This window comes from Daphnia pulex, chromosome 4, assembly GCF_021134715.1.
Source record: "Daphnia pulex isolate KAP4 chromosome 4, ASM2113471v1".
In the NCBI taxonomy this organism is placed as follows: domain Eukaryota; kingdom Metazoa; phylum Arthropoda; class Branchiopoda; order Diplostraca; family Daphniidae; genus Daphnia; species Daphnia pulex.
Genome location: NC_060020.1, coordinates 1,182,657 through 1,200,390, shown reverse-complemented (window position 1 = coordinate 1,200,390; position 17,734 = coordinate 1,182,657). Strand labels below are relative to the sequence as shown.

Sequence of the window (17,734 nt, the reverse complement as noted above, 5' to 3'; positions counted from 1 at the left end):
GTAAAAAAATGTGAAATGATTGCCACTTCCAAACAAATGAATACAAAATTTATCAGATTGTGAGTGCCAATTATTGATTGATAAAATTATCCATTAAACATGAATTAATTTACTGAATTGAAAAATGTAATGATTAATGAGAAAATAAACCTTTATAAATCCAAAGTGAAAAGACAACAGTGTCTCAATCAATGCCAGCTGTTTCCATGGAAACGTCACAATTGTTTTCTTTTTTCAGCTGAATCTGGTCTCTCTCTTGCGTCTCTTCAGGGTCTAGTCTATTTTAAAGCAAGATTTGAGAGAAAATGGCTGATAATAACAAATTGAGCGCCAGCTCGGAGTATCCGTCTGATGTTTCTACTGAACTGAATGTGAGTGCAAGTCTCAGTAACAATGAAAGTTCGGGAAGTAACGTTCGCGATTCAGTGACTAGTATTACCACAGCCAATCCACAGTCCAGTACTCCTGATTTAAAAAACGTTCAAGATCTCACTCGCTATGTAAATACGCTACACTTTCTCAGGAAAATTTATTTTGTTAATTTATACCATTTTCTTTCTGAATTATGCAGGTTGAACTTCTTCTGCAGCAAATGCAAGAAAGATTTCAAACTATTTCGGATCAAGTGCTTTCAAGAAATATCCTTTTACACTAAATTAATTTAATTTTTTTTTTTAAATTTCTTATTATATCAAAAGCATTTTCCTTAACCCCCAGTTTTCACTTGATGATATGGGAAACCGTATTGATGATTTAGAGAGGAACATTGCAGATCTTGTCACTCAATCTGGAGTCGAAGGACCCCCAAAGTAGAACTTTGGTCATAACATCACAGCCCTCAAGAAATACTGGATTTTTTGCACATTATTCACTAGTTGCACCATGTAAGCAATTCTTTTTAAAAGAATCTGCTGTACTATAAACTTTTATTCATCCACCACCATGATACATTATGTTAACAATCATTTTTGCAGACATTGTGTAATGAAATGTTCCAAGGAAAGATAAGAATGGTATTCAATCATATTCTTAATCCCAGCCTGAGGATAAGTCTGAAATTCCAATAAATATATCATGAAAAATGCTGAGTGAACATTCATCTAGGACTAGCTTACTTTGTAATCGAAACGAGTGCCTGCTTTAGTCAACTGAGAGTTGAATTTCACGGATTGAAAATGTTGAACCGGGTTGTATGGAAACGAGTCCATTAATAGTATTGTATCATTTTTAATCAAGTGGATGTGATTGTCTGTTTTTGACAGGACATAATTGTGCTGATCAGACGCATCTCCCAAGTATCTTTCAGCAATGCTTGCCTCTGAGTAGAGCAAACAAATAGTTTCATTGGGATGCTATTTTTCTATAGTGCAAAAGTACGTACCGTATATGGACCATTCGGTAGTGGGCGAAATAACGATGCCACATTTGAAAATTTCTTCTTCCTCGTTGGCCACCATTGCCATCATCATAGTTGCAAGATAACCACCGATCCCTTTGCCAATTAGAACAACTGCTTGCCTGTCAACGTGGTTCAGCTCTTCCATGAGAAACCTGGACAAGTGGATGTAATAACGTTATCATCAGAACAACAAGGATTTGAGTCAGATTCGTTTACTTGACAACAGTAAGAAGGTCATTTACGCCAGTCTGAAGAGATCCATACTTATTTGACCTGTCCCGTCCGCTTATCCTAGCGTATATGACTTGCCGAGTTAAAGTAAAGTACGTGGGCCAATCTTTTCGCCACTGGTCAGTCAAGGCGTCCCCAGCATTCCAATCCAAGCTAAAAAAAAAAATCCAAAGGTTATTTTTCTTTATTAAATTTAAAATTACGAGAATTATGTATTTTACGTTTGAATAATAAGAGGGTAGCGCAGTTTATGGTAAACGTTCTCGTTCCAGCTACGGGGTAGTAACAGCTGGACCCTTCCGACACCTCCATTTTCGAGCGGAATTGTTAAATATTTGATCGTTGGCGTCAGATGTTCGAGAAGGTCTCGCAGTTCGCCATCATCGGCAACCTGCAGAAGTGTAGCGAGAATTTCACTGTCGTCGGCAGTCAAAACGTGAACACTGGGAATGTGAGGCCCTAGGCACTGCAGTTCGTAGAAATCTGTGTTTTTCGGTTCGAATTTGGCGTCGACAAAGTTGCAATTGTCGGCCATTATTTGACAGCTGAGACATTCTGTCGTGGCCCCGTTCACGCGATACACATGCCTCTTTTGGGGCTCGCTTGTTGGAGTGGCTAACACGTACCTAAAATGGAAATTATTCAAATATCACGTCCGATCTAAATTAAAGATTTGAATGCAGAAGTACGTGGTGTCGTTCGCTTCATCCCAGCCTAGTATGCGGTTGACTTCTAATTGGTTGAGGTCAACCGAAACAAATTTGTGCCAAGGCGATTTGTGATAAACGAGACGCTGGTCTTCCGCTTGGCCCATGTTTGAGATTGCCAAAATGAAGCCGCTGTCACCGCTGGGCGAGGGGTACAGCGACGGGGAGGCCAGCCAGCGTCCAGCGACAGCTTCTTCGACAATAATCTACAATTTTCAAATTGGGGCAGGCCCACTCAATGGCTAATTGAAAACTTGTGAATGATGTTGGACGAAAGAAAAGCCCGGGTACGTACTTGGCTGCATCCAGGCACGGCGGCCACCTGGCAGTGGAACACTCTGAATTCGTTCTGATTGCGGGTCATCCAGGCCGTCACGAAGCCAATCGCGTCCAGCCACTCGACTTGAACCAACATCCATTGCCTGTCGTTCCAATTAATGAGGGAGCTTTTGATCGATTCGACGGGATCTGGTCATACCTCTGGTTAGCCAACTGGCTGATGGCCAATTGGGTCTCTGAATTGCTCTCGAGATGGATCAACTTCAACTGGATTTCGGGCAACTGGCCCCCTGGCTTTCAAACCAAGAGTCAGACAACCAATGAGTAATCATCAACTCCTCTCTCTCTCTCTCTCTTTCTTTGTCTACATGTTGTTGCTACATAGAAGGATGGAATGTTGTTTGTACCACAGCGTGACGAATGCTACTGGCCCGCGAACGGTCCGCTAAATATTCGATGAAATCCAAATGGTGACACTGGCTAGAATTCAAGGTTGCGTAAATTAGCCAATCGCCGCCATCGTTCGGCCACATAAGGTTTCGCCAGCGTGTCACTCCTTCTGTAGAAAGTAGAAGGGGAAAAAAACGATTACTGGTCAAAACGAACAAATGTACAAACCAAAAAGTCGTGGAAAACACAAGGACGAACAAAACAACAAAAACAGAAACCTGAATATGTCCAATCGGGTAATCCGGTACAGAAAAAGTCTTGTTCCGGCTCCGAAGGAAACTGGTCGTCGTTTGCACCTCGTAGTTTCCATCCGCTCCGGCTGGTGGCATCACTAGTCCAAAAGATTCTGGTGTCGCCCAAAAATGTTGAGCAACGAGAAAAAAAATAGGTTGTTTCCAAATCGAAATTTTAAAATAGTTTCGACGCTCGTTACAAAAGCAAATGGCTATAGTTAAATACCTATTGCGATAAATGGCGTAAAGTCGGTTGGATCGCCCTGCCCATCCAACGAATCCCAAACGAGTCGGTTGCAGTTCTTCCGCTTCCAGTCGTATTTTCCACAAATCTCTGTCGGAGATGAAACGTAAATTCAATCAAGATCAAAGAGCCGTGGGCCTAGGCCCAAAAGGCGAATAAAAGAAAAATTGCTATTCACTTTTCTAGTGTGTCGTAGACGGCGTAATAGCGCTGCGGCTGATGGCAGCCGTAAAAGAGTTCGCCTTCGCTCTGCGGGTCGCCCGTGTGGTGCTGACGAAGGAGAACGTAACGGCCGTCGTAACTTGGCCAAAATTCGTCCGCTCTCCACTGCGACTTATTTCATCGTCAAATAATAAAAACAAAAAGAAGAAACGTGGACGTGATCAATCGAAATGGAGCTGAGCAGCTATGAAAAATGTTTAAATAGTTTTGTTGAAATGGTACCACAACATGAGGAGGTACGAGGACGAGTGATTGGTTGGTCGTGGCACGGTAGACACGGAGTCCGCCAGAGGCATCCCAATAAACCAGTTGACGATCTTATTCGATCAGAGGGGAGAAAATAAAAAAAAGAGACCAAAAAACAGAAGCTGCTCACGAATATTTCTAGATGGACTTGGAGGGAAACTGGTTTTTCTGTATATCATACCCGAAATCCAGCGCGTCGACTTCCACTGATCCTTGGACACGCTGTTGTTAATGAAGATGGACGATTCCGTGTCCAAAACCGAGTTGAGATCGTAAGACACTTTTTGCCAGTAAGCCCCCTATTTGAAGAAGAAACCAAATTCAATTCCAAAATATTTCTCTTTTATGTGTAGACGTGTGACTGTCAGGTAAATGTTACCTCGTCTTCGGGGTGGCGCATATAGAGGGCAGCTGTGCTGACGGCCAGCAACACCTGGAAATAATCAGAAACTCTGTGTCAGTTATTATAATCTTGGATATCATTCGACGGCTCACTTTTCAGTTATATTTAACGTATTATTATTATTTTTTTTCTTTGACATATAATATGGTGACGATTTAGCTTACAATGGTGATGGCGCATATCGCTATGCCCGTGGCTCTCCAGTTATGAGGTTCCTCGGCCTTTGCGTCGCATCCGTTTACGAGAGAATAAGAGAGACAATTATTGGCAACATTAGTTTTTCCCCTCTTACGACTTATTATTACATATTCTATTCGGCGTGTAATCACTGTAATTATGACGTTTGACGAATTTAGTTTATAGTCTACATTTTTCTGTTATTTGTGAAACTCTTTTCCCCCTTATTTTTTGGGGGTTTTTATCGCCGTTTCTCTACGCGCGGTTTAGTTCTTAACTGCCCAACAAAGTTATACGACGTAGCTGCAGCTCTCCGCAGACACACATCAACTGATTATTGGTTTTTGTTTGTTTTTAAATCACCTGTTCCTTGTCTGATGGATCCACAATGACCGTGTCGTCTTCTTGGACTTTCCATTGGTTTTTCTCCATGCCGACGTTGCCGTGCATAGTTGGCACCAGCGGCCGCTCACGTTCGTGTTCGCCGTCTGCAAACTTTTGGGCTGGTGACAACTTTTGTTTTTTTGATTCAACTGAAAATAGAATTTCGATACGCAATTTCAACATTTTGTCTTTTGTTTTAAATATTTGATTTCATTTAGGCCTGGCGACAATGGCGTCAAATGAAATGTGTGATTATTACTTTCCATCTCACGTCAAAGTAAAAACAAAAATAAAAATAAAAAATTCGACGGGAATAGACGTCGACACAGTGTCTGTAGCCGTTCATTCCCACCGCCACTGATTACGGTGGTATAATTCAACGCTTGTTGAATTTGTTGTGCACGATGTTTAGAGGCCACATTATTATTCCGGCCGGCCTATTTTAAAAAAAAATACCCCGACCGAAAAGAGTTCACATCTCACACAGACACAGCCCAGCAGACACACTCTCCCAAAACAAATTTATAGTTGTGGAAGAAGAAGGAGAAGAACAAGAAGAAGACTGTGGAAAAACGATGGAAAAGAAATAAAATTCTTACCAGAAAGCGGCGGGTTGCGGGAGTACACTAAGTGCCGGGTTCACGCCGACCACCAGACCTGAAACTTCGCGGCTTCCAGATAATGCAGCAGCAGGTAGGAGCTATAGGAGCATCAGCCAGGTGAACAAAATCGAGATAAAGAAGAGAGACTATACACAACAACAACAACACTAACTCCTGTTTGGAAACGTGAGCTTTTTCACTCGTTCGTCCTGGTGTAGAGTAGATAGACTGCGGGGCTAATAGCCTACGTGCATAATAATAACAGCTTCACTTAACACGCCTATTACGACGTGTTGTAAAAAAAAGAAACACAGAGGTGGAGAAAAAGAAGAAGAAGACTGACGGAGCGGAGAGAAATTAAAAAAGATCTTCAAATTATGAGTTGAATGATGCTGGAGGGGGTCTGGAAAACCGAAACCAAAAAAGAAGAAGAAATGCAAAATTGTGTTCACGCGGAATATATCGCCACAGTCCCGGCTCTCTTGGGCTCAACTTGTTTCTGGGAGGAGGACACACCAAACACCAAAGGAATCAGGATCTGCGGTGCTGTTGGGGCCACCAACAAAAATAAAACAAACCCAAAAGGAAAAAAGAAAGAGAATAGATGAACGAGGAGTGAGTATTTTTATCAATTCGTGGCTGCCGCAGTGTAGCGCCTGCCGCTATAGTAGCCCTTTTTTGATTTTTATAAATAGATCCGGTTCCTTTTTCCTCTACACCCGACAGAACGGGAAAGAAATAAAAATTCTTTCCTTTTTTTAATTTAAAAAAAATACGCCCGGACTACAAGGTGCAGCAAAGAAAAATGGAAATTCCTGATAATATAAAAAATCATTGATTGAATTTTCGTTGAAGAACTAGCGACTATCACCCTGGAGTATTAATTAGAAGAGACTGCAGCACTTGGCGACATTCCCAAAGGTGATGGTTTTACCCCCTCGATAACGTTCGTCTCCACCTCTCGTCCCTGATTATTGTTTACTTATTGCCTAATTCTACAGCAGCTATATAGGCCCATTCACAAAGTTGTTGTATAATCAGCGCCGTCACAGAGGAGTCTATATATCTTACATATTCTTTTTCTCCATCCCTTTGGGGGGGAGAGACGATCCCCATGAGAAAAACAAACAACTTGTCCGTATACCATCAGATGGTATTCGGGTTCTCCCTCTCTTTCTGCGTGTTATTACATTATCCACATCAAAAGAGTGTAACAGCGTCTACATAAGCCAGTTCTAAGTGTCTGTGTATTATATTGGACAAGTATATAGGCGGCTATAGACATCGACTATGTGTGTGTGTGCGTGTGTGTATATAAATAAATATAGACCGAGAGGATAGCAGAGCCTCGCTGGTTCTTCCTTTTTTTTCAGAAGGAGGGGGGAAACCTGATGGTGGAGAAACGGACGTTTTTCCCAAAGACAGATTACATCCCATTACGCATTTACATATGGATGATGTTCCAGGTCAAGTTATTTTATTTTTATTTTTTCCCCCCCAAACGTATAGCTTCGGCCAAACTATAAATACATGGAGATTTGGCGTTTTATTTTTGATTTGAATATCCCGCCGATATTTATTTCGATATGACATAAAAAAAAGGAGCTTATGTTTTATAGCCTAGCGGAGGATAGGGGTGGCCAATTCAATCACAACATCGCGGGCGCTGGGCGCGCGTGCACCAGCGACGGGCGGGATTTCTCCTCGACGTGATTAATGGAATTCTGATGGGGAGGCGTTTTTGTTTGCTGTATATATGCGAGGGTGGGAATGGGCTATATTGGATGGAGAAATGGCAAGCCAAGCTGCCACGCTGACCCGGCCAGCCCATCAGCCAGCAGCAGAGAGTGGGCCACTTGCTGCAGCTTTTGTCGACACGGCTTATTGACTTTGAATGGATGTTAAATCACAGCAGCAGTTGCTGCCCAGCAGGCGCAACTCAAAGGGGTTGCTCTTAGCACTGTACATCATCTCTCTCTCTCTCTTTAGCTCATTTCGTCGGTGCCCGGCCGTCGACGTCTGACGGATTAATCGGATGGAATCGACACCTCCCGTCAATTCGCTAGATACTCCCTTCTCTCATCGCGTATCGACCCACACATGCATCCCCTCCCTCCCCCAACTCTCCTCCTCGTCTATGTTACACAAGAGATTGAGAGAAGCTTATTTTGCCGTTTTCTCTGCTGCACTGCACTGCACTGCTGCCGCTCTGGTGTCACTGGTATTATACAAAGACGAGGGCCCATTCATCGCCAACTCTCAACGGGGTCGTAGAGATACATAGAGCTCGGGCTTTTTGAGGGGGAGGTGGGGAGGAGGGACGTCGGCGAGCAATTGCTCTATGATGACTCTATTACACGGTAGACTCACACAAAGTGAATATTATGCAGAGTCGCATGTTATTGCAAACGAAAAAAAAAGAAAAAGAAAAAGAAAAGACAGGCCAGTAGAGAGTTGGGCTATTTGGTTTGACGACTAACCAGCTGTTACAAACGTCGCACATATTAGACTGCATATATTAAGGTCGCCAAAGGCCGACTGAAAAACAAGACAAAAAAAATCTGAATATCAAATCACTAAATCAGATAGAAACGGTCGATACATCATCGCGCATACAACTCAAAATAGGAGAAATATACTAAATATAGCTCGGCGAATATGTTCCAAAAATCAAAGTTTTAGTCAAAGCAAATGGGCGCTGTTGTAGAGTGGGCGTGGTCCTTGTTGTTCTTTGTTTCCAAAGAGACAGAGAAGATTTCGGAGGGGGTATACTACATGCTGTAATAGGCAGCAGCAAGAAATAATGAGGCGGCGCACAGGTCGCATTTGGAGGTCATCAGCAGGGGGGCCTACGAAATCCATCCATCCATCAGAGCTGGTGGCAAGTTGCAGCATCTCGATCTGACGAGATGAATGAAAGCCCAGCGGATGTGTATAGGATCCATGGTCCTTTTGTTGCGTGTCAGGATCAGCTTTTATGTTTGAAACAGCAGTTGCCTATCGGACGGGGGCGCGCGCGTGCTGCCCGTCTCTTTTGTCTAATAACTTACGTAACTTTCTCTACATGCGCACAGATGATGCCGACCGATTCTCAATAGCAAGGCCCCGTGCCTTCCTATTATTTCCATCCGAAATCAAACAAAAAACTCTTCTCTTCCGGGCCAATAACAACAGACAGACAGACAGAAAAAGAAATTGTCTCCTCCATGTTCTTGTTTCATTATTCCAACACCGTGTGTCACATCCGTCCGTCTACATTTGATGTATTGTGCAGCTGGTATACGCCCGCCGTCACGAATTGGAATTTCCCGTCCAAGTCTCGATGAGTTTATAATAATCTTAGCCCCCTTTTTATCGCAATTGGAATGACCGAATTGGGATAATGACACGTTTCAAATGGAAAGGAAAAAAAAGAAACAAAAATTAATTCAAGTCGATCGACTTGTATGTGAGGTACGGGGCGAGTCAAAATAAAATAAAAATTGAAAAACCGAAGGCACCGCAAGCCAATGGATTCGAAGTGAAACCACCACCACCACCACCACCACCACCAAGAAAAAAAGAAATAGAGTTGGGCTGCGGGAAGCCGCTGATGATGATGGGAAGTTGTTGGTCAAAGACGTCGGCAGAGTCCCAATTGGACGTTGCGCGCGTATCTCATCAACCGTTATGGCGATGTAACCGAACACCCAACCAAAGTTACTCCTGGATATCGGTAAGTATATAATTAACACCATGCCAAAAGCCATTGAAGCCAGGAGCCAGAGACGTGAGCGTTTGAGCTTCAAGTGTGTGGCCGAGTACCGATTGGTCACGCCCCATCTCTGCTTCTCCGAGGAGAATGGCATGGAACAGCAGCAGCGACGACAAATTATATTCTCCTTTTTTTAACATTTTTTTATTAAGGGCAAAAGATGACGGAACCGTGGGACTCGTCTGCCGTCATAGACTGCGCGCATAATAATGAGAGTAGTAGTATAGACACCTTGCTCCTATTTCATCCCATCCATCAGTGAGAGAGTCTAGGACACAGACGGAAGCCTCCAGATCCCCAAGTCCGGGCAGATGTGTATACTGTACAACACCGTCCGATCTACACATCGACACCCGACGGGGAGTCTCATGTCAGCGCTGTCAATCACTGTGAACACACACACAGCCAACGGTTATGGACGCGTTGCTGGGAAAAAATATAATGACGGGCGAGAATTGACTGCGCGTGACGGCGACGACGCCAATATCCACAATCATTTTGATTTCATTTTTTTTTCAGGGGGGGGTTGTTGGAGGAGAGAGATGTGCCGGGGTGTCCTGTGTGCTTTTGATCCCGTTACCATAGAAACTCTTTTCAATTATCTGTTACTACTGCTACTACTGTCCTGTCACAGGGGGTACAATGTGTCTAGTAATATAACAGAGGGAGAGAAGAAACGGAGGGGGTCTGTTATATAACAAACCCAAAAAAAGGAAGGCTGGTACCACGTATAGTACGAGTGCCGCTGTTATATTCGCAACTAACAATGGCTGGAATAAATATTTTTTAAATAAAAGGGGGGGGGGGCTCATCCTTCTTACGGCCAGCGGATGCAACGGTTCTTATTGCGTATGCCTTCACCCTGTCTGTTTAACGATCGGAATGTAATTTTAATCAAGTTTGAGCCCCAAAGTGCAAAGGGGTCTCCATTCAAAATTGGGAGGGAATTTCAATGGCTTTGGTTGTCCAGTTGGTCGGCCAGTAGTCAATATGGTGGACAATGCAATTTAGCACGCAGAATGCACTTGACGACTACGACGGCCAGCGGACGACTGGCATTCCATGTTTGATCGAGCCCATTATATTTGACTTCCTTCCGAGAAAGTTTGAAGGGTGCCGGGGCCCATTCCCAGTTATTCTCTTTCCTTCTTCCCGTTTTCAGATGAAGTTGACGTCTCGATCCGAAATGCGCATAATAGCAAAGCTATTTACCGTACACATCAGAGAGCGTCGGAGCGTACAGGAATTAAAGCTACGCGCACTTTTGAAAGTTTGGAGTCGTGTTGTTATTATATCCATCCAACGGGGGTCAAAAAGGTTTTCTCCTTCTTCTTCTTCAACAGAATAAGAGCGCAAACAAAGTAGTATTTCAAGAGAGAGGGGGGCATTGCTGCTGCACAGTCCCCATTTATTATTAAATATATAAATAGAGAAGAGAAGAGAGAGAGGCGACGCTTTTGCCTTATATATATTGAGACGTGTGTGTGTGCTGGCGCTGGCGCTGGATGCTTGAGCGTCTAAATTGTTGACAGCTTGACTTGCCGCTGAGTGCACTCGAAAAGAGTGAATTGTCAAAAACACGATTTCATATTATATATAGGAGGGGGGAAATGAATACAAGGGGCGCGTCGTCATGGAATAAGAGAAATTCGCCCATCTCCTCCTCCTATGCGGATGGATGGATGGATGGGTGTACAGGGCGGCGTGTGATGCGGATCCCGCTGTGAGAGAGAGACCAACTGACAACAACGGAGTCGGGGTGAAACGCCACATCCCAAAAAAAGCTACACAGGAAGAAAAGAAGATTTTTTGGTTCCCAACAATAAAATGGAAGAAGAAAAAAATGACGAAATGTAGAAGAAAGATGGCCTAGTTATTAGATTTATAGAGGCCTACGAGCGGGACAATGAAACATGTACATCTCTGAACCGGATATTTGATTTCTGTCTCACCGACTCTACATTTCTTCACCTATTATTAAATTCATACCTTTTGATGTGTCTACAACAATTCCGTTTTGGCCAACATAAAAGCTGATTCAATCATGCGTCAGCACACTCGCTGACGTCCTATAAATCACATTTCTACCTTCAAAAATGATATGCAACTGAAACATTTTTTTTTTCGAAAGTAAAAAGAAAAAAAAATGATTTTGGGGGTTGTACCGAAATTCAATTACCGGTTCAAATCATTCAAAATTGTGTACCATTGCATACACATCAATGATCCATAGGCCGTCTGTGTACGGATCGATTTATTTATATATTACCTTGGCTTGATCCTTTTCAAAAATATCAACAACCCAAAATTGGTGTAGTACAACATTACACAACAATGTTCCAGAACTTTTCAAGTTTGTTGGTAGAAGCGGAACGAATAAGTTCCGCTGGATATCAACAAGCGCTAAATATACTATATCCACGATTGTACACATAAATCAAAAGATTTGAATCACAAAAAAAAAGATATAGCTTGGGAAAAATAAATACGTGTACGTAGAATAACTCGTATGTATTTATAGCTATATTTAACCGGCAGGTATACCTATATATATTCACCATTTAACGACGAACGGTGGTGATTGTTACGTCCTAGTATTATAGGGGGGAGAACGCAGTATAAGAGGGGGGCCTATAACACACACAATAGCTCCGCTGATATATATATATTCCCTCTTGTGTAAATCATTGATAAGTTTGTCTGTATATATTTATTGACGCATCAGGATTCACTCGTCCGTGCAACATTTATATCTATTGATGGCCGGGCGACTGGCGCTCTGCAGAGATGAGGAGGAATAAAAAAGAAAGGCACAAATAAAAGAATGACTAAAGAAAGAAGAAGAAGAAAAAAAGAACTTTTGTTAGCGCTGCAGCAGCAGCCAAACAACAACACATCAGCCTACATTTATTAATAGGCGGCCTACTATTCAATCTTATTCCCCCGTCATCCATTTCGATATTATTCGGCATTGAACTGACGTAATAATTGAATCAAAAAAAAATTTGAAATTCAATGTGTCTACTACATCCGGTGTGATTACAAAACTTGAAATCATTGCGCCGTGTGATGCAAGGCCCATAGACAAATATGAATAAATATCCCAAAAAGGGGGGGTATATCATCATGATTACTTAGTCCGTATATAGGCCTAGTTGCGTGACAGACTCTATGCGCCTAGATATTAATAATAACGTCCTTTAAGGAATAATAATCAAGGAGAACAACAAAAAAAAAAAACAGACAGACACACACACACAAGTCTAAAAGAAGAGAAATCTTTTGTTGATTCCTATTATGTAAAATTTCCTGTCGTCCCCTCTTTTGTTTTCCCTATATATATGTATCTCGATCTCAAATAGAAGGAGGCCCTACTACAGATGAGATCCGATTGTTGATGACGGCCATGGCCAGCTGGCTCTATATACAAGATCCCCCCTTTCGAAAAGGACACATTGATTTGCATGAGGATGGGGTCAGGCCCCGCAAGAAAGACAAAAGGGGCGCATAGAAGAAGAAGAAAAAGAAGAAGAACTGAAGAAGGACTACTTGATGCTTGCTGGTCTGGTCATGTTTCTCGTCCCCCCAAACTAGTCCTGATAATGCTGGTTTGTCCGACGTGTAAATAATATTCGAAACGTTCCGATATCACAAGGTGAGCAGCACACGCATATCGCAGGCACATTATACATGTAGGGCTCCTGCTCGCTGCTGCTGGCCCTACACAGGGACGGCCAGATCCAAACGTGACGAGCCTCCTTAATATGAATAGCGCTATCGGCTATACACACACACAGAGAGTTAGCTGAGGAGCTTAAAATATTCCAACAGAGAGAGCAGCGCATCAGAGCGTATATCTAAATAAACGAATTTAAATCTAAATCGTGACAAAAAAAAACGAAGGGCGGTGATGTGTGTCTGTTTGTCTATAGGCCCCTTTTCTCTCTCTCTCTCATGACACATCGGAAAAATATACACAAACACACACACGCGGGGGAAAATATAAAAAGGCGCAGGGCAAAGCGCATCAGTCGGGAAGAACTGAGAAGAAGAATCCGTTCAGTTTTTGTTTGTCCTCGATCCGTATCGTTGTAGTATAGATTTATTCTTCTTCAACAAACACCACACGGCGCGGCTCCTATTATATCATCTCTCCCTCCTTCATCGCCCTTTTTTTCTCTGTTCAAAAGAAAAAGAAGAGGCAGCCGAAAGATCTTATATATATAAAAGTATCGATCGGAAGAAAGGGAAAAAAAGGGCTTTATATAACGCCGGAGTTTATGTTCCTATAATCCGATGGGGGTTAAGTAGCTGCTGGCTGAGACTGGTATAGACACACAAAACAACAAGCAAGAGTATATGATATACACACACATCATTATTATCCGCCCTGTACATCATATAATGCGGAATGGATACGCTACTAGACTATGCGTCTATACTTGTGTAAAGTAGTCGGGGAGGGCTATGGCTAAAGTGTTATCATATTATTGTGTCGCAATCGAGTTGTCTGCCGCCGGGCTATTTAGTTTACGTACTACGAACAAGAGGCCTACTACATGTCTGACACTCGATCCATCCGCCTGGACGTGAGAGTGTACATAGCTGCTGTTGTCCCCAGTATTAGATGAGTTCCTCTTTTTCCTGGATATCCCTTTGACCCTATAATGTAATAGACTGCGCAATAATGGCAAGAGGGGGAGTGCGCCATCAGCCAGATGGAAAAAAACTGAAGTATTCTATTTAACATCCATATGCTGTGAGCTATCGAAATCTGGAATCTTAATGGATGTTAAATAGCGACGGACATGATGTCAAACCTTTTTTAATAAAATAAGACCCGAATGGAATTCACCATCATTTTTTTTTTTTCATTTGTCCATTCCATTCGGTTGGTCGGCGGCATGGAATGTCTATCCTTACGCTGGACCACGGTCATTTTTCCTATTGATCACAATAATAAAAAAAAAGCTGCTGCTGCTGCTGGGCCGTCTCCTTATAATCAGGAGAGCTGGAAGAGGGCTGGAAAAAAAGGAGGGCCATCACCGGTCGTCAATCCGTTTTTGTGATTACTATACACAACGCCCGTGTCACAAGGTTAAATGGCGACAAAGAACACACACACATCAGCGTGCCCCATAGCACATTTACTGTATAGAAGAGAGGGGAGTCCAGCCCATAAGGATATAGAGGGGGAGAGAGATGACTGGGCGCTGTGTGTTCTCCTTGCTCATGTGCGATGACGTCCACACAAAAGCTCGGCGCTTTGATATCTTGATATAGAAAAGATCCCCCCTCGATCCAGCTCTCTCGATCCCCTTTTATTCTCCACATATCCTTTGGTGCAGCATTCTCCCATTTTATTTTTTTGTTCTCTCTCTCTCTCTCAAGAGTAGATAGATCTAAAGTGAACGTGTGTGTTGTTGTTGATGTGTCTACTATACACACACACACATCCACCCTCCCTCTGAATTCATCCGAATCCGAAAAGGAATTTGAATGGAGCGCGCAGTGACACATATGTATTCTCCGTGCTGAATCCAGTTAAAGAGTCCCAGGGAGAAAGAAAATAAAAAAAGAACCGGAGCTATAGGATATAGACTGTTGTCGTCGTCCGAAGCGAATCACATGGCCACTGGACAAGTTGGCTGCCACTGAACGCCATTTCACTCTCAACCGGACCCAATGGGACTCGCTACTTCATCGCTACAAGGATCCGCATCCTATCGAGATCAAAAGATTTCCCTTTATTTCTCTTTCTCTCGAAAAACAGGAGCAGGGGAGGATCAACATTCTTCCGGCCGCCGGCCAGTTATTATTGAGCCCCATCAGTCACATCACCTGGTAATAGCTTCGAGTAATAATATGTACAGGGGAGAGTTTGTTGGGAATAAACTCACGGAATGTTTATGCGATTGGCCGTCTACATACATAAGCTGTCCCAGCTCAAGACTCTCGGCAGCCGGACCACTCGACTAGATTGCGTCAGACAACATAATAATATAGATACAACAGCTGTAATGTTGCATGTTCAATGGGCTTGTGCTGCGGCTGGGCTGGTCTGGCCCAGGAATTATTTCAAAAAATAACAAAGATAAATGTCATTTGCATTTGATTTCCAAGTGCTGGGCACTACCTATACAAATACAACACTCGAAAATAAAAAAAGAAAAGCTGATGTTGAAAAGGGAAAGAAAACTGACAACAAAAGATGATGCGAACGACCGGGTGAAGCTGGGAGCGACCAGCGGGAGGTCATTAGATTCACGGCGGGGAGCAGCACTTGGCCCAGCGCATCCGTGATTCCAGCCAGCCAGCCAGCCAGTACCCCATCAGCAGTTTATCTTATATATTTATAACTGTATATTCTGTGATGTGTAAACGTGTTATTATATATCAAATATGTTGGGAAAGGGAGGGCGAATCATAAGCAATCGGCCATGTCTTTCCGTTTTGTTCACACTTTCTCTCTCTCTCTTCTTTCTTAGCTTTTTCTTTTTTCGGTCGCCGGTTACATTCGGACGGACTATTACGTCGACTGTTGTGAACGTCGTTGCAACAGAAAGGAAACTGTCGGAGGAGGGGGGGCAGGAGGGTAAAAGAAAAAGGGGGCGGGCGATTATTGATTTGGTGTCGTTCCTTTTGTTGTCAGCTCTTCTTTTGAGCTTCGACCCTTTTCGAAAATTCATTTTCATCCCCGCACTTTTTATTTTTTTTTTTCTTTCGGATCGGACAATTTCTCGCGCCCTGGCTCGGATTTTCAAAGCCTTTCAACTGTGATGATGTCTAACCATCGGAGGCGAAAAAAGAAGAAGAAGAAACAGAATGGATGTGCTCGATTCTATACATCGTGTGACTCTGTTTGAATTGAATCACGACTACAAAGTCATACTAACGGGAAAACCGTTCAAATTGTAGGTAACCCAAAAGGGACTTGCAAGTTATATTGCTGGGCGACACAATAAAGAATAAGTGAGGTCCAAAACAAAAGAAGCCTGATCTCCACCTCCAGTCAGTCGTATTTAAAGGAACCCTAACTGAGTAAACATAGAAACGGCAAGAGAAAACAGTTGCAGTCAATCGCCTAGCTGTGGAATAATCGTACTCCGTACTGTGTAACGATTCATAATCAACGCCAGCACCAGATAGTCAAGAAGGAAGTAAAGAAATACTATTTTCCTACCTTTAAGCCTGGGAAATACGGCCAGGCATCCACGTGCTTCATCCATCCGTGCAGTAAAGTTGAATACGCCAGGCAGGATAGGCAAAATGGGGTCCTCGTGAATACACCCACATGAGGACAGATGGGATTCAAGGAAAGGTGCTGACTTTCTCCAATCAAATGTGATACTGTTGATCTAAATGAAAAATAGAAAATGGGTTACGCAAAATTTGGACAGAAATAACAAGTAATGAAAAGTTGAAAACGAGGCAGTGGGCAAACCCTAAATGTTAATTAACAAGAGAATTTTAGGTTTCCAAGTAATTCACTACATTTATGCAAGACGTCCATCATTCTAACATCCATCAGCTGTTCAGCTCTTCAGCTCACAGGTTAATGAAAGTGAGAACGAAAAATCATTACCCAACACTTCAGTACCAGCATGAGCAAAACTTGCATATTGTGTTGTTATGATGCTCAGGCCTCAAATCTGCACAAAGGAAAAAAATTTACATAACTCGTGAAAACAAACTGCCAAGCATCAACAAGGGGATAATACATGATAAATGCTAGTCAGGAACTAACATTTCAGGAATTTGAATCAGGTTTAACTCTTCTATTTGAGCTCCCATAGTCATTCTATTGGTATTCTTAGATTTATTTACCCGCCAAACAGCATGGAGTGGAGAGCATGGAGAGCCACGACACCGAGACAGAGTTCACACGAGTTCACACCGAGATAACCGACAGAGTCCACAAGACGACCACATCCCAGTAATTTCATTAACTATGCAATTTCTTTTGCAGCCACGTACATTTTCAAAAATTGATGGTTCTGTTTTCTTTATAATCTTAAACTTCGTCTCGTTCTCAACACTAGTCTAGAGTCTAGACAATACAGCAGACGACACTTTTCTTCCCGCTTTTCTTCCAATTAACCATGGTTACCTAAGATATCGATAGTAATTAAAAATCGACCCCACAGCCACCCCCTAAATGCAAATCTTTCAAAAAACGATAAAACTTAAAAAGCAGTTCTCTCACTCACACTCGACATCCGCTGAACGGATCGAGATTATTTTATTAGTATCTAATAGTTTCGTCTCATCAAGTTACACTGCGACCCGCTACCACAGTCAAGACTTGAAAAGGGAATAAGAAATTTAAACGACAGCCAGAAAAACGACCGAAAAAAAAATGAAAAATTTTATTTTTTTATTGAATAAGAAACCTGCGGATTT

General features: G+C 42.6%; 2 protein-coding genes across 4 annotated transcripts; one reads left to right on the top strand and one right to left on the bottom strand.

Moving 5' to 3' along the window:
* Positions 1-219: 219 nt before the first annotated feature.
* On the top strand, positions 220-1,082 carry LOC124192869 (heat shock factor-binding protein 1-like). The gene is made up of 3 exons (XM_046586388.1): positions 220-500; positions 572-638; positions 725-1,082. The coding sequence occupies exons 1-3, from the start codon at positions 306-308 to the stop codon at positions 811-813; spliced, it is 351 nt and encodes a 116-aa protein (XP_046442344.1). The 5' UTR covers positions 220-305; the 3' UTR covers positions 814-1,082.
* On the bottom strand, positions 910-17,366 carry LOC124192865 (inactive dipeptidyl peptidase 10-like). Of its 3 annotated transcripts, XM_046586379.1 has the most exons (20): positions 17,159-17,366; positions 16,917-16,983; positions 16,515-16,689; positions 4,955-5,124; positions 4,579-4,635; positions 4,391-4,444; positions 4,193-4,310; positions 3,988-4,082; positions 3,722-3,876; positions 3,526-3,633; positions 3,285-3,412; positions 3,024-3,175; positions 2,816-2,910; positions 2,633-2,759; positions 2,320-2,543; positions 1,852-2,256; positions 1,616-1,783; positions 1,382-1,551; positions 1,116-1,318; positions 910-1,052 (listed from the first exon to the last, which is right to left on the bottom strand). In XM_046586379.1, the coding sequence occupies exons 2-20, from the start codon at positions 16,950-16,952 to the stop codon at positions 963-965; spliced, it is 2,730 nt and encodes a 909-aa protein (XP_046442335.1). In that variant the 5' UTR covers positions 16,953-16,983; positions 17,159-17,366; the 3' UTR covers positions 910-962. The 3 variants fall into 3 exon arrangements, with proteins under 3 accessions (XP_046442335.1, XP_046442337.1, XP_046442336.1); XM_046586381.1 differs by lacking the exons at positions 16,515-16,689; positions 16,917-16,983; positions 17,159-17,366 and adding exons at positions 5,575-5,675; positions 5,750-6,106; XM_046586380.1 differs by lacking the exons at positions 16,515-16,689; positions 16,917-16,983; positions 17,159-17,366 and adding an exon at positions 5,575-6,106.
* Positions 17,367-17,734: the final 368 nt, after the last annotated feature.